A 15,196-nucleotide genomic window follows, 5' to 3' on the forward strand; every position below is an offset into this window, starting at 1 on the left:
GGTTGAGAATAAAACCCTCATCTCTATGTTCAATTAAAATGTTAAAAAAAAAATCATAATAATTAATCATTCTTAATAATTTATGAAATTGACCTCGTTCTAGCTTTCTTTGTTTTATGTTGTATATGTACTGTTACACTGCTTGGCCAAAGTCTCATATAATGAAGTCACTGTATGTAGAAGTTTTTTGGGTTTTTTTGGGTGGGGTGGGGGGCTCTTGGCTCTTTATATACAGGTCCTTCTCAAAAAATTAGCATATTGTGATAAAGTGCATTATTTTCTGTAATGTACTGATAAACATTAGACTTTCATATATTTTAGATTCATTACACACAACTGAAGTAGTTCAAGCCTTTTATTGTTTTAATATTGATGATTTTGGCATACAGCTCATGAAAACCCAAAAATTCATCAGCTACCTCACAGTAGTAATGAGGTCTCCTTGTCTCTCGCTGTTAATGTTTTTGTCTCACTAGTTTTCTTGCTTTCAATTAACCTCACCTGCAGTGTAATCTACTGGATGCTGGCTGCACCTGCTAACATTCACCAAGCCTGCTTGGAAACTCCTGGAAAAACGCTACTACTCATGGGACTCACCTGCCTGCAGTCACTCCTGGATTCCTGGAATCACCAGTTTGGGAAATCTGGAACCTTTCATGCATCCCACCATTCAGATAGATGCTCACTCTATCCCTAACCCCCACATGCAAGTAAGCCTAAACTGATTAAATTCATACTCACCTTCAGCCACCCGTGCAGCTCTGGATCTAACCACCCTCTCCTATATTTCAGTGCCTCCACGTCAGAGAACCTTGCTGCCTTTCTCTCGTCGCTCTTTGTACATATTCCCGTAAAACATCAGCTTTTTTTGTTCACTTAGTCTGTCAGTCACACACTCCTATGACATAATGGAAATGAGCATACAAGGTTTCCCAATATCAGTTTTTGTTTCGCACTGAGTAACAATCAAGGGAAAATGACCCTGATTTTTACAGCATTGTACTTTTAACATAGACTTTAAATCACTGAGGTAGAGGCACACATGTTCTTATTCACGTCATACAAGTTCATGAATGTATTTGAGAGATGGTCAGCAATGCTGGAAGTATCACAGCACAAACTTTCCAAGCTGTTTCGATGCACTGAATGAGGCAGCGCGAACTGCTGCAAATCAACAAGGAAATCTCCCTGCAAGGTTGGATATAAGAATCCCTGAAAACCAAAATAAAAACAAGGAATAACAATGAAATACTATCCTTCGGGGTTTCGAGCGTCACTTTGTTTGCTTTATGCTCTATTCTGAGTGTGCATAGTGCAATCCGAACCCTCTGCGGCCGTCAGAGTATCTATAGATCGCCGAGGCGGGTTTACACTCAGACTTAGCTGTAAACAAGGCCATCCAGAGACCATGGCTGACCCAGCACCGCACATCCCCAAATATCTGATTCATCCCTTCAAAAGGCCAAGAGCAAACTTCTCAGCAGCTGCATGCTGAATCCCCAATAAATCCACCGGACCAAAAGCTTTGAATCGTGCTATGAAAACGAGGATGCAGGTGGCTGGAGTGGAGTTTAGTGCAATACATACTTTCCAGACAAGCCAAACAAAGCACACACACACACACTTCTCTCCTTCCTCTTTCCCTTGCTTCTCAAAGGCGATTTGCAGGGAGGAAGAAAGCACTCGGAAGCGGCGGCCTTTTGTTCCCCGATACTTTTGCATGAGGGAGGAGAGTATGTTTTGTTTATGGGACAACACAGTGTTACCATTAAGGCTTTAATCAGAACTGTTTTCTGCAGTCAGCCTGGAATGACACCCCTCTTTCTCCGATTTGGTTCCCACCGGAGGAGCAAACAGAAGGAGGAAGAAAGGAGCGGGGAATGTGGGAATGTCTCTACATCGTCGCCACGGCGGGCAGCTCCTAAACATGGCTTTAAATTAGGGGAAAAGAAAACACAAGCTAAAAAAAGGCAGGCGCTTAACTATACTCCTGCCTGCTAATTTGTCACCACTTGAAAAACGGGGGAAAAAATAGCAACAGTTTTAAATCACACTATTTTAAAGTCAGGGTATGCCAGCCAGTGTGTATGGTAGAATGCTTAAACACAAGGGAGATTTAGGTCACCTCCGTCAAAGTTACACATACATCTGAACCACTGTCGGTGGACTCTATGGAGTTCTGGCTGCGTTCATATTAGAGAGAAGCAGAAATGGAGAACACTCAGTGTCTGGTTCTGGTTGGCTGGCTGGGATCTGACTAGTGACAGCTGGGGCTTGAAAGCCTTACATCCAAAGCCAGGGCTCGATGCCACTTGCTACATAGCAGCGCTGAGCTAAGCCCACCCCCTCCTGTCCAAGCCCTCACTCAAAAAGATCACTGTACTGGACAAAACATCAGGCTGCTGCCAAATAAAGGATCATCTCTTTAAAGTCAGAGAGCGGGAGGGGTGCTGGAGGCAAGACGAAATGGCAGTACGGTCGATCTGTCTGCTGCCACGTCTGAGACAAGGAAAGGGGTCACGGAGAGAGGAGTTTCTCAGACCATTAAACAAACAAACAAACAAAAAGCTAAATTCAACACCACCTGTGTGTCAGTGTGCGCAATCCATACCTTGTCGGGCAGTGGCAGACAGTGATGTACCCTGTGCTCCAGTTTGACGATGGTGATGAAGTCACTCTCTTGTCGTTCATCCTCACTTGTGTTGCAAAGAGACAGAGGATGATACTGCAAAAAAAAAAGGAGAGAGAGCAAGGGGTTAGCAATATTTTTTCTTTGCAGTACTTGCTACAATGCACACTCCAGAAGCACGAGCACAAAGTACACAAACAATGAATCTGGGAATGATGTACGACTTAAATGGTAAATGGCCTGCATTTGTATAGCACTTTTCTAGTCAGGGGCAGGGATAGCTCAGTAGGTAAAGTGGTCGCCCCATGATCGGAAGGTCGGCGGTTCGAATCCACTTAACGGCTACCCTGAGGTACCCCTGAGCAAGGTACCGTCCCTACACACTGCTCCCCGGGCGCCTGCTTAGTGGGCTGCCCACTGCTTCACTGAGTGAATGGGTTAAATGCAGAGAAAAACAAGTAATTTCCCCATGGGGATCAATAAAGTATCCATTATTATTATTATTAGTCCCTAAGGACCCCAAAGCGCTTCACACTACATTCAGTCATTCACCCATTCACACACACACACATTCACACACTGGCGATGGCAAGCTACATTGTAGCCACAGCTGCCCTGGGGCGCACTGACAGAGGCGAGGCTGCCGGACACTGGCGCCACCGGGCCCTCTGACTTACTGAACTTTCTTTAGAAATGATGTAAATGAGGCAAAATTACTCAATCACACTGAGTGCATGCAGAAGCAGTAGAGACAATTTAAGGCATTAACTATTACAGAATCACCAAAGCTTTCTGATATATTCAGGTGTAGTTTGGTGGGGGTTTTGGCATTACAAGGGCCTACGTATATTTAGATTTAATTTTTTTTAATTAAATAGTAGATAAATAACTCATAGTGTTATCATATCTACATTTTTCCATATCTACCCAAAAGACAACCTAAAGTGTGTGACCTCAAACCAAAAGCAAAAAAGAAAAAGAAATTTTCACAAAGATGCTTTAAAAGACAGTCTGCACAAAAATGCTAAAGCTCTTTTTCACACCACTAGAGAACAACACTTGCAATTTATGGAAGCCTTTATGTGTTAAATTAAATGGTTTCTTCCTAAACCATACCCAGGCTGACATCAAGAGGAAAACTTTGGCACCCTACGAAATCAATGACATGGATGGCAGTATTCACTCCCACTTAAAGCCTTGAGGACTGAAAGAATGAGAGATAGTCAATCTTTAGTGGAACATTTGATCCCTTCTGAAAGGAAGGAAATTCTGAGCTGCTGAAAGGCTGCATTTAAGAGCTCAAGGGATCGCAGCAGTGCTTGCAAGTCACAGACATGCTGTCACGGGCACAGGGAGTTGCACGGCAGTCAGGAAAACAGCATCGCTAATTTGCCTGGCTGACATGAATGATAACACCTCAGGTACAGGTCCTTAAAGTTCACAGATCACTCTGCAGCACCCGGTCCCTGGGGTTCCTCCCTAGCCCTGTCTTGGCCTGTCCTTTCCTAGCCCTGCTATGAGCTCGTCCCAGCCTGGTTCTGCCACGGAGGGCCTCTTCATGTGGCTGTGGGCTGAGGTAATGGGGCTCCCCCTCATCTCACCCAGCGGAAATCCCTAAATTAAAAAGACCCAAGGGTGACATCAACAGCTGGCATAATGACGTAATGTCCCGCAAAGGGCTGTTGCATGTCTGTCAGAGGGTGAAACAGAGAAACAGAGAGAGACGAGAAGAAAGCAAGCAGAATCGGGGAATCAGGGTGGGATAAAAGAGAAACACAGGGGGTGGACCTTCATCACAGCGGCTGTTCAACGCAATGGATTAAAATGAAATAATGCAGAATGTTATCGAGATATCGGCTGTGATCATTGGCATAAGAAACACCAGCATTGATGCTAAATGTCTGCCTAAGATGCAAACAACATGACAGAAGAAGTGCATTAACATAGTCACTGTCCGCTGTTTTAAGGGGTCCGGTTCCAGATGTAAATTTCCAATTCATTTTCTCTTCTGATAATTCACAAAATCCTTGGATCACAAGTTTTAAGCCAAGCCAACCAGCTATGAGGTGAATCATAAAAAGATTTTGATCTGGATAAAAAGAATAAAGGGAAATAAAACAAAAAGACTAAGGTACAAGACTGTGTGCATAACGACTGTAATTTTAACAGAGAAGGAACTACTCATCCCACAATGCACTGCAAATCCCAGATTCCACAATGAACAACGTCCAGCCTTCTTGAATGTAATCCTTTTCATTATTGTGTTGTATAATAATAGATTTTATTATATTTTGTAATTTGTGTGTGTGTGTGAGTAGTAAAGTTTTGCACTCTCTTTCTTCTTTTCCACCTGCCTGTTTTCACTCTCTCTGTGTTTATACTGCACTTTGCATTTAATCATTAATTACTATTATTCTCTGGCTCTCTTCCACATTTGTCCTATTGTCCAATATAACACAGACATGCGACTCCTTTAGGAGCACACACCATCATTTCATCACGTTGTAGCTTATAGTAAGTCTGCTTTGGATCGTTATGTTATGTCTCATAACCTAAAATCCTATGGAGACTATGAATGGGATGTTGAATGTTCTTCAAGAGCCATTCCTGAAGACTACTCAAAGAAATGACAAGAAAGATTGTCTAAGACCCTTCAGGCTGTGTTGGGGAATAAAAATGGTCATACCAAATACTGACTTTCAAGCTCATCTGTTCGTTCATATACTCTATTTCCATGAATGTGTTGTTTCACATGTTTTGCTGCAGCTACTTTCCATTTTCCTAGTCAAATATAATGACTAATTAGCACTTCAGTGGCAACCAAAACAGTGTGTGGTGGTACTCAACATCCACTTTTAAATGTACTGAAATGAAAGCATCTAGAAGATGACAGGTTTGCTTGACCTCACAAACAGAACCTGTTGTGAATTCTCAGACCCTTGCATGTTTCCTTAATGGCAGCCACTGTTCAATAGAAAGGCAGGCAACAAGACAGCATGGACTCTTGGCCAGCCTTGCATGCAGGGCTGCCAGCTGCCTCTACCAGTCTGCATTTACTAGGCCCAAATTAGAGGCCTACAGTTGAATTTGGCCTTTAACAAAGAAAAAGAAAGAAAATAAAAAACAAAAATCCTTTAATGACACAACTTCACAGATGCCATGACCTCTGCTCATTTTTGCTAACGGCTGCTTGGAAATGACGAGAAGAGCTGCATTCAGAGTCTGATTTTACAGTAAAATTACAACACTCATTTGATTCTTAAGGCTTATATGATCGTGTCTGGCTCTTGCCATGACATTAAACATGTTGATGCATGGGAGTGTACAATCGTAACTACTAAAGCAGATAATAATCCCAAAGCTGAGCCAAGCAGGCTCATAAGGAGTGGCTGCTTTTAGTTTCCTCTTTCTGATGCTCTGAGGGCAACCACCTCGATGGTCACAGTGTCTATGATTTGCATAGTCGGCAAGACTAAGCATTATCTTCTATTTTAGATATGCCCACACAACTTATGATCGGATGGCTGTGAACGCTCCCTGTGCCACCATTGGTACCATTTACCACTTCGAAACACTCCGCTGCTGGACTATAAACAGCAACCAAGACAGACTGAAATGTCTTCATTTGGTTTTTGTATGGCCCTGAGAAAAAGGGGCCTGGGAAACCAAATCACTGAGCCTCTATTTCACAGGCACTAGAAACCACAGGGCACACAAACAGTTCCCCACAGACTGTTAACAATGCTCACTCCTCCATTCCTCCTCCTCCTCCTCATCTGTTTAGATCTGTTGCAAAACTGACGAGGACATGTCCCTCGGTTCCTTTGTAGCCACGATTAAAGGCATTCCTTTCCAGCTCAATCAAAGACTACCCCCAAAATATTCCCAGGCATGAATTTAACAGCCTCAAAAACAAATACATGGAAAGAAAAAGGGGAAAATAAATAGTAGCTACAGTGAGAAGTCAATAATATTTTTTCCCCTCACTTAGCCCTGCGGATCTTCTTTTTTCATCTGCCAATAACCAGCAAGCGAGCGTTCTAGTTCATCTGTTGCCAGCAGGGAACCGGGCCTATGCAGTTATGTCAGTGTGCGTTAAAAGGGGGAAACAGAAAAGGCTTGCACCTCTTATCAAGCTACCGGTCAATTAACAGCTGTGCAGGTCACAGGGCTTCTGAAAAACTGGTGGCCAATCAAAATACATGCTTGTTTAGTAGGAAGTGAAACAAACACTCCAGTAAGTGCTTTTTCTGTTGTATCACTCGAGACTAGGAGTGAGGAAGGTAAAAGGTTTAATCAATTGAACTCTGCCTCAGGGCCTAGAAAGCCTGCCAAGTTAGAGAATATCAAGGAAGAATTCAATCAACTCTGCCACATGCAAACATGCAGATACACACACACCCAGTGGGTGAATACATTTTCAATGCCAGCTGATAGGGTGAGAAAAAAGTCAGCATGTGATCCAGTTTTTTTTTTTTTTTATTGTGACCACAGCTTTTTGTTTCTAAAGTTAACCATGTTCTAAACTGCTGTTCAAAGTGATACTCAATACTTGTTTGCACGACAGGTCTAATTAGACTCGCTTCTCTCGGCAGACGAAGGCAAATGTTTGTTTAAGCAACAGGCAACAGGTGTTGTGGATGCTACGTGACCCATTAAGATAATTTCCAGCTCCATATTTTTATTCTTGGACTATGCTGAAGTAGCTTTGCTTGATTTACACTTGAAAATAATCCCTTCTATGCTGTGCATATACTGTTCATCCAAGCTCTTTTAAGTACTCTCCCCTTCAGCCAATTTCCTGTTTGGCTCCACTTTGCAAACAGAAGGTTATTATATTATATTATAGTTATTATATAACTAATTATATTAATGATATTCTACAATAACAGGAAAAAAAAACAGTGAAAATGAGCATTCCGAACAGTTAGAAGCCTGAGCTACTGTAACAGTGTATATAGAACACTATAAAAGGGAAATATATAGAGGTCCTCTTCAGAAGAAAAGGAAGCCTGAGTTGGCACGAAAGACTGAAACGTTGACCCTTTGGGAGCACATCAGGTAGCACGTTTGCTTTAATTCTGTGTGTGAGAGCATGGGCAAATGAGTGAGAGCATAGCTATGTATTGTTGCTAGAGGCACCTGAACATGTGCTTGCATGTGAACCTCTGTGTGCAAAAGTTTATGCCTGCTGATCGACAATTTTGGTTCTGCAGAGGAGTGAGTAACTCATCTCTGGGTGCAGGAGCGTGTGTCGGAATCTCAGCAATTGCTGTAGGGGTGGGGGGCGCTGAAAGTCTAGGCGCTGAGCCTTTTCTCAAATGTCAAATCCTTTCCCTGTATCAATAATCGTAACACACACACTGTGGTCAGTGCCATAGATAACACAGATACACACTGCTCAATCAGACTTCATGTATCTACACTAATTAGATTTACATGAAAGACTGATATAAGAGCAGTGCCCAGCGCTGAGGGGAGCAGAGCGTTCTTTCTCTGTCGGAGCATCTGGAAAAGTACACCCTGAGGCCCTCGCCTTGTCTCTCTTTGCAAATGCAAACGAACAGAAGGTATTACTGCTTTGGTCCTATCAAAACAAAAGACGTGTCATCTTTCCTCCCGCTTTATTGACAGTGTCAGACCCATATCCAGTAACGGTTACCACAGAGAATGACTTGGGGAAACACGATCCCATAATGAGGCCCAAATAATTACCACCAGCCCCAAATTTGCCCGGGCCCTTTCTTTAAGTACGAATACCCCACCCCCCCACCCCCCAAACTCCAGGCGCGTCAGGCTGTCTCTTTCTGTTCTATAAAAGGGATTAGACAGAGAAGAAAGAACCTGAAGACGGAAGAAGAAATGAAAAGGACACTGATGAGTGAACTTTCGGTTCGGCTTGGTAAAATGTCAGATGAGGGAGTAACTGTTATAAATCATATTTCCACAGATCAGAGTGTTCATGTGGGGCACTTCACACTTTCCTGCTTTCCTTGTTTCTAATAGAAACACATAGAAGCACAAAAGGGAGCACAAAAGTTCAACCGGGATGAACTTTGCACAACGAGGACCTGGGCTGGGTACAGCCTTACCTGTGCACAAAGGCAGCACATTTTTTTTCATCAAACCTTGTTGAAAGGGTTAGGGGGTTATTCATCCTCTATGCCCGAGCTCCGCCCTATCCACATTACATAATGTTAATCTAACCACACATACAGCTATATCGACCTGATCCATCGCTGTGATTCTCATCTGCAGTATTTGTAGTTTTGTTGCAATTTATTATGTCATATATCCACAGAAAGCTATAAGAACACAAAATAGATATACATATATCGTCAGTGCAATTCACTTTCATTTATACAGCAAATCACAAGAGCAGTCACCTCAGCAGTCACCTCAAAGTGCTTTAAATTTTAAGGTAAAGACCCAATAATCAGATGACCCTCTATGAGCAACTTGGCAACAGCGGGAAGAAAAAACACTCCCTTTTAACAGGAAGAAACTTCAGACAGAATCAGGCTCAGGGAGGGGCATCCATCTGCTGCAACTGGTTAGGGATGAGGGAACACTCAGTGCATCATTGGAAGCTCCCAGAAGCCACATAACTGCAACATAACTAAGTTCAGGTTTACCTGATCCCGCCCTAACTAAATCCAAAAGGGAAGTAAACTTAAAAGTAGAGAGAATGTCTGTCTCCCAAAGTTGCCCTTCATTGCTTCTGACCAGGTAAAACCTAAGTTTTACCTAAGCGTGTCAGTGAGTAGACACGCACTGACACACGCACTGTTGGTACACACCACCAACAACTCAGGTCACTCCATCAGCCTGAGGCCAAAGCTGCGCTTTACATTTCAAAGCTCTGAGTTAAACATAAACACAGCACTTCCCTGTCATAACAAATCAGAGGCTCGGCAACACAGCAGTTTGTTAGTGTTGCAGAGATCCTTCTTCCCTGTAGACACAGCAGCCACATCTACACAGCCTCCAGGCTTCCTGCGGCACATCCCCAGCCTTCAGGACAACTCTCAAGCTCTCTCAGGTTACCCACACCAGTCAGAGAGAAAACCCACACGCCTCCAAGTGTCAGTCACTCACATTTGTGAGCTTAAGGTCAGCTATCTGGAAATCAATTAGTTGGGGGGAGTGAGGATGGGAGGCTCCACATTATGGCAGAAAGAGAGGAATCAGGCAAAAAGAAATGTGAGGCAAAGGATCCACACCATAAGTCCTGTCCAAATAAGGTTAACACTAGCCAAAAGGCAACAACATGTGGTTTGTTTTTCCCGTAACAGAAAGAATTGATTATTGATCATATTGGATAGTGTCAGTGAGTAATATATAGGCAAAAGATACACGTAAAGGAGGCTGACAAAAAGAGAATATGGTGGAGGCGTAACAGGATGGAAGTGAAGAAAAAGACATATCTTGCATAGCTGAAATAAGTTTTATGTTAGATGTATCACCTTAGTGTGTAATATTAGCATTTTGCCTATGCCTGCTTGTTAGCATTAGAATCTAAACACTCAATGGAACTAAAGAAATGCAAACTGTGCAAAAAGTATTATTTCAGCCCTTATTAATAATCTATCTTTTGCCAGAGAAACACTACTTGTTTCAGGAGTGTGCAAGTAAAAAGCATCCATGGCCTTAAAGTAATATCGACTTGACTGGAGGATGGCTGTGTAGAGAAAGTCTAGAAATCATCTTGTCACCTGACATCTGTACAGAAAATCTCCGCCAAGGCAGCTCACTCTCTGGGAAGTATTTACTTTTAAGGGAATAGTATTGTGTTTTTCTGTATTCATTTTATTTTCTTTATTCTTTTTAAACATACTTTAAGATTGTAGTGCAGCAAAAACACCTGCAGAATGCAGGCTTTTGTTATTTGCCTTACTGAAACCCATTTTTATTCACTTCACTTGTTTTTTTTATTTCATTTATTTCTTTGTTTAGTGAAATTTGTTTAAAAAGCTAATTTAAGCATTTCACCTGAACTAGGCAAGAAATTTTGGCTCATTGCAGGGCCTTAAGGAACGATAAGGGTCTGAGTGAAGATCAGTTAAAACAGGCTGGCAGAGGATGCGGTTTCAAAATAGAACCAATGCATGAAGCTGAAGCCCTCTCCACAGACAGACAGTCAGGGGCACCATCGCAGAGTTTAACTATAGATCTCTTTAACGAGAGACAGGTGCCCTCTTTACACACTTGCACATAAAATAAAATACAGTAGGCTGAGGGGGTGGTGGTTAATGCCACTCTTTTATTTGGAACACAATCTCATGCTCACCCCCCCTCGCATCCATGAATCCACCAACCAACATGTGTCTTTTGTAGCAATATGTTGTTCTTAAAGAGGGGTCAAACTTTATTATAGCACGTGAGAGGGAGATATCTTTCTTCTCTCTTGTTGCTCTAGCTTTCAAGCCATTTAAAATGCAGCTCATGGACTGGAAATGTAATGCCACCTTTCCAATGGTAAGCAATACCACTAATTTCAAAAAGAAGCATAATTATATTGAAGCCTGTGGGAAAAGCCCTGCTCCCACTCCTGTAACGACTTCAATAAAGACTTTCCCGATGAGTAGTTGTAAGTACTAACTACTTACATTCAGAGTCCAGCCAGAACCTCATAGATTTGAAACAGAAATTGCACAAATTTCAAAGCAGTTTCTGCAGCATGATGGTTTAACTGCAGAATCCAGAGAAGTTTGCTTTTATATTGGAATCTAACCAATTGGCAAACAGTTGAGTCGAGTCACCTAATGCAAAGAAACATGTCACAGATGAGTTGCGCTTATCAACACAGAATGACTCAGATTAATGGAAACATGTTGTCAGTCTGCCTGCTTTTATAAATTAGATGGAGGTTAGTTGTAAACATTTCCCAATCTGTCTGAGATTGATTGCAGTCAGTCTGAGCCACAATTGTTCAGACACAGCTTACCTCCTGCTGTGTGACCCCATGACAAACAAAACTGGTCACACAGATGTTGAGAGTGTTGTACGGTCAATCTCTAGGTGACCAGTTGGTTGCCACAACTACTTGCAATTGGTGTCAGACAGCTGAAAAAGTTCAATGCAATCACCATCCAAGTTGCAAGGGGGTATCTATCTTGTTTTAACTGTAGTGCATCTGTGAACACCACAGCAATACATTAATATTAAAAAAAATCTATGATAAAGCACTAGTTTTTGCCAGCAACATAAAATGCAGATTACTGCTTTTAAAATGAATTTCTTAGTGAGCACATATAATATATATACTGTCTGTGTGATGATGATTTTTATTTAGCTTATCACTTGACAGCAGGTATGTTCAACCAACACAAAGAGGAGGAATTAACTAAAACGGTTGCAGAGACATGTTTAAGCACCAGGTTTCGCTTTGTACCGTAAATCCTTTTCCGGAAATGGCCAACCCATCCTCCCAGCTGCGCTGAACAAAATGACAACCAAAAAATGACTTAACCCACTGACTCTACAGATAATTCTTTTAGCATGTGCTCCTGTGTATCTTCACTTGCTGCACACCACAGAGCCTCACGTAGCTGCTTGTTCAGCCTTAAATCTTGTTTTCCTGGAAAGAAGATATCTGCCATAAAACTAAAGCAAGGCAGGCAGATTACTCAACTAGAAAACAACTTCTTCGAGTGGTCTCCCCATGGTCTCCCGCAAATTTTTTAAATAGCTGGAGGTTCCAAACTAGATCAAAGCACTTTTTCAGATGGATATTTTTGCTGTGCAGCTGTTATTACCTAGTACACTGTCATGGAAGATCTCTAATTTAATCTAGTGGAAAGGAAAAAAGAAAAACAGTGACATATTTTTCTGCATATGTCAATGTCTGCCACCAACCCTTCAGCCCACCCCACAGGGGATCCCATAACCACCTGTGGCCAGTGTCGGAGAAATGCCGTCATAAAGGCTTTAAGAGTGGGTAAACACTAACCAGAGGGAGTTTTTGTGTTATTTTTACTCATCGCAAATGTTTATGTAAACATATTGCACGGGCAACATGGCTTCATCCTTAGCAACCTTACCAGTAAATAGTCACAAAAACATCAGCACAGAAGTGCTCTGATGTGGCCTGCAGACTGCTTGCAACACACCTTGTAATTGGCAGCATAATTGTTTTCTTTTTTACTGCTATATTTCACTTTTGGCTGCAAGGCAGGCGTTGAAGCCACTTGATTTATGGTCAGGGAATGCGCTGAGAGCTTTTCAAGACAAACCAGCGCAGATGTTTCGGTCAAACATCGGGGAGGCTCGAGCTGCATATCCACCTGAGTCTGTCGAGGGAGCGGGAACAAGTGAGGGCAATCTCCTGCCCTCCTGCGGTTCGTGTCAGACCTTTATTTTTTGTTTTCTTTTTTGTCCTTCCTTCCCCCCCTCCCTTCTTTTCCCAAAAACTTGCCCCTGCTGCTGCTTTTGGGTGCTTCAGTTCCAGCTGGGTCCTGTCTTGTTTTAATGGCCAAATCAAGTGTACAGTTGTGTGTGGAGAAGTATGCATGCTCTATACTGTATGTGTAGGGGCAAGGGGAGGAGGGGTGGGGTAAATCTGCATGGCACATGGCCAGGAGTGCTGAGCTCTCCGTGGAATGCCATGGAAAAATGAGACAGAGGAATGCAGACTCCACTGAGCAGTGTAAACAGGCTGGGCTGAGAGAATGCTGCCCCGCTGCTTTGAAGTCGCTCCATCTCCCTATCACACACACACACACACACACACAAACACACAAATATATATCCAATACCTATTACTGTGTGATTAACCAGGAGAGCTTGATGTTAACTAGCAAGCAGTAGGTTGGACTTTGTTTGGGGCCGAGGCACCAACAGGACCTCCAAACACAGCATGTACAGCATGCGTGCATTTAAGATGTCCAGGCCGGAACACACACTCTATTTATTACTCAAACACAGATGCACTCACTTCAGCACATGGGCGCACATACACACCCACGCACATGCCTGTGCGGCCACACACAGCACGTCCCCACAAACATATACAGAAGCTCACACCTGCTCTGGCACTGCAAGCAGGACTCTTCAAGAGGCTTCCGGGACCGCTAACTGCAGTGAATTTTACGAACCATCTATCTCCTCCAACCCTCCCTCCCTGCACTCCCGCTTCAATATGGCCTTTCAACATCTTTGTTGAGCGTGTGGCAGTGATATCAGGCTAAGAATGTTTCCAGTGTAGACAGCAGACACGAAGGCACCGCAGCCTACACCTCAGTGTCTGAGCCAGCCAGCTGAGGAATCCACTCAAGTGGGCAGGTAAACACCGGTGCCCTTTGGAACGCCACTCACTCCTTCTCTCTCAGAGAAGCAGAGCCTGTGCAAGTGCTCTACAAATTCACTCTGTACAAAGTGTGATGGTATTCAAAACCTGAGGGTTCGATATATAAAACTGTTTTTTATGGGATGATTTCCTGCTTAAAATGGACAACAAAACATGATTCTTGTTCTATTTGTATATTGAAATTTTAAAGTGATCCTATTACATTATTTGTTTTGTATTTTTAAATATCTACAGTGTAATAATGTTGGATTCTTATATAAAACATAATCAAAGTTGCAAATAATAAACAGTATGTGCGAAAAATCCCTGTGATCTAAAAGCTCACGTTTCAGATTTCTCTAAGCACTCTGCTTCACACAAATTTTCTACTCTTGGTTTAGTTTGAAGTAATTAGGGGATATCCCTAATGTAGCTGTGAGGATAAACAAAAGCCCAACAAACCTGCTTTTCAAATCGTAAGGACAGCCAATCAGAAGACAGCTGGCTTAAAGTTATGCAAAGGCAGTTAAAAAAACAGTGGTTAAACTGAGGGGCTACACCAAGTGTAAATCATGTAAGACCACTCTGGCAGGAATGAATAAAACCAATTGGAATTGTGGGAATAGGGGGACTTTAAATAAGCTAAAGAAAAAACAATAACAAAAATTTTTCACTATTATGGACTTAAACTACATATTCATAGTGAAAGCTTCCCAGTACACAAAGATTTTATTCAATTCAATTCATATTCATTTATGTAGCGCAAATCTAAACAACAGTCACCTGAAGGAGCTTTAAATTGTAAGGTAACAATAATACAATAATACAGAGAAAACCCCAACAATCAGACGGCCCCCTATGAACAAGCACTTGGCGACAGTGGGAAGGAAAAATTCCCTTTTAATAGGAAGAAACCTCTGGCAGGCTCAGGGAGGGCCAGATGAGGGTGAGGCGAGAGACACAAAACAAAAGACAGACATGGCTTAATAACATGGATTACTAATGATTTAATGCAGAGCGGTATAAACACACAAAGAGTGATAGGAGGTGAGTGAAGAATGCGAATTATAGCTTTCACTGAAATAGTTGGAGGTCAGTAGTCTCAATAGTGGTGATGAGGATGGAACAAGTGTGCTTTTTAACTTTTTCCACCATGTCTTTTCCTACTAGTTTGAGCGACCTTCAGCTTTGGTCACTGTAGCAGCTCCCTTGTTCTTACCCCTTACTTTGTCCTAATGGCATTTTTTCCCCTTTGAAGTTGTCTAAAACACGTCTATGAC

General features: G+C 42.4%; 1 protein-coding gene across 2 annotated transcripts in view; it reads right to left on the reverse strand.

Moving 5' to 3' along the window:
• LOC309716032 (uncharacterized protein) overlaps window positions 1–15,196 on the reverse strand; it is a 116,948-nt gene that overhangs the window by 28,768 nt on the left and 72,984 nt on the right. For both annotated transcript variants that reach the window (XM_082549593.1, XM_082549592.1), the window contains exon 6: window positions 2,612–2,725. In XM_082549593.1, the coding sequence (XP_082405719.1) occupies window positions 2,612–2,725 (114 nt within the window). The remainder of the gene's footprint in view (window positions 1–2,611; window positions 2,726–15,196) is intronic.

Source organism: Aulonocara stuartgranti, assembly GCF_965226115.1.
Source record: "Aulonocara stuartgranti genome assembly, chromosome: 10".
NCBI lineage: Eukaryota > Metazoa > Chordata > Actinopteri > Cichliformes > Cichlidae > Aulonocara > Aulonocara stuartgranti.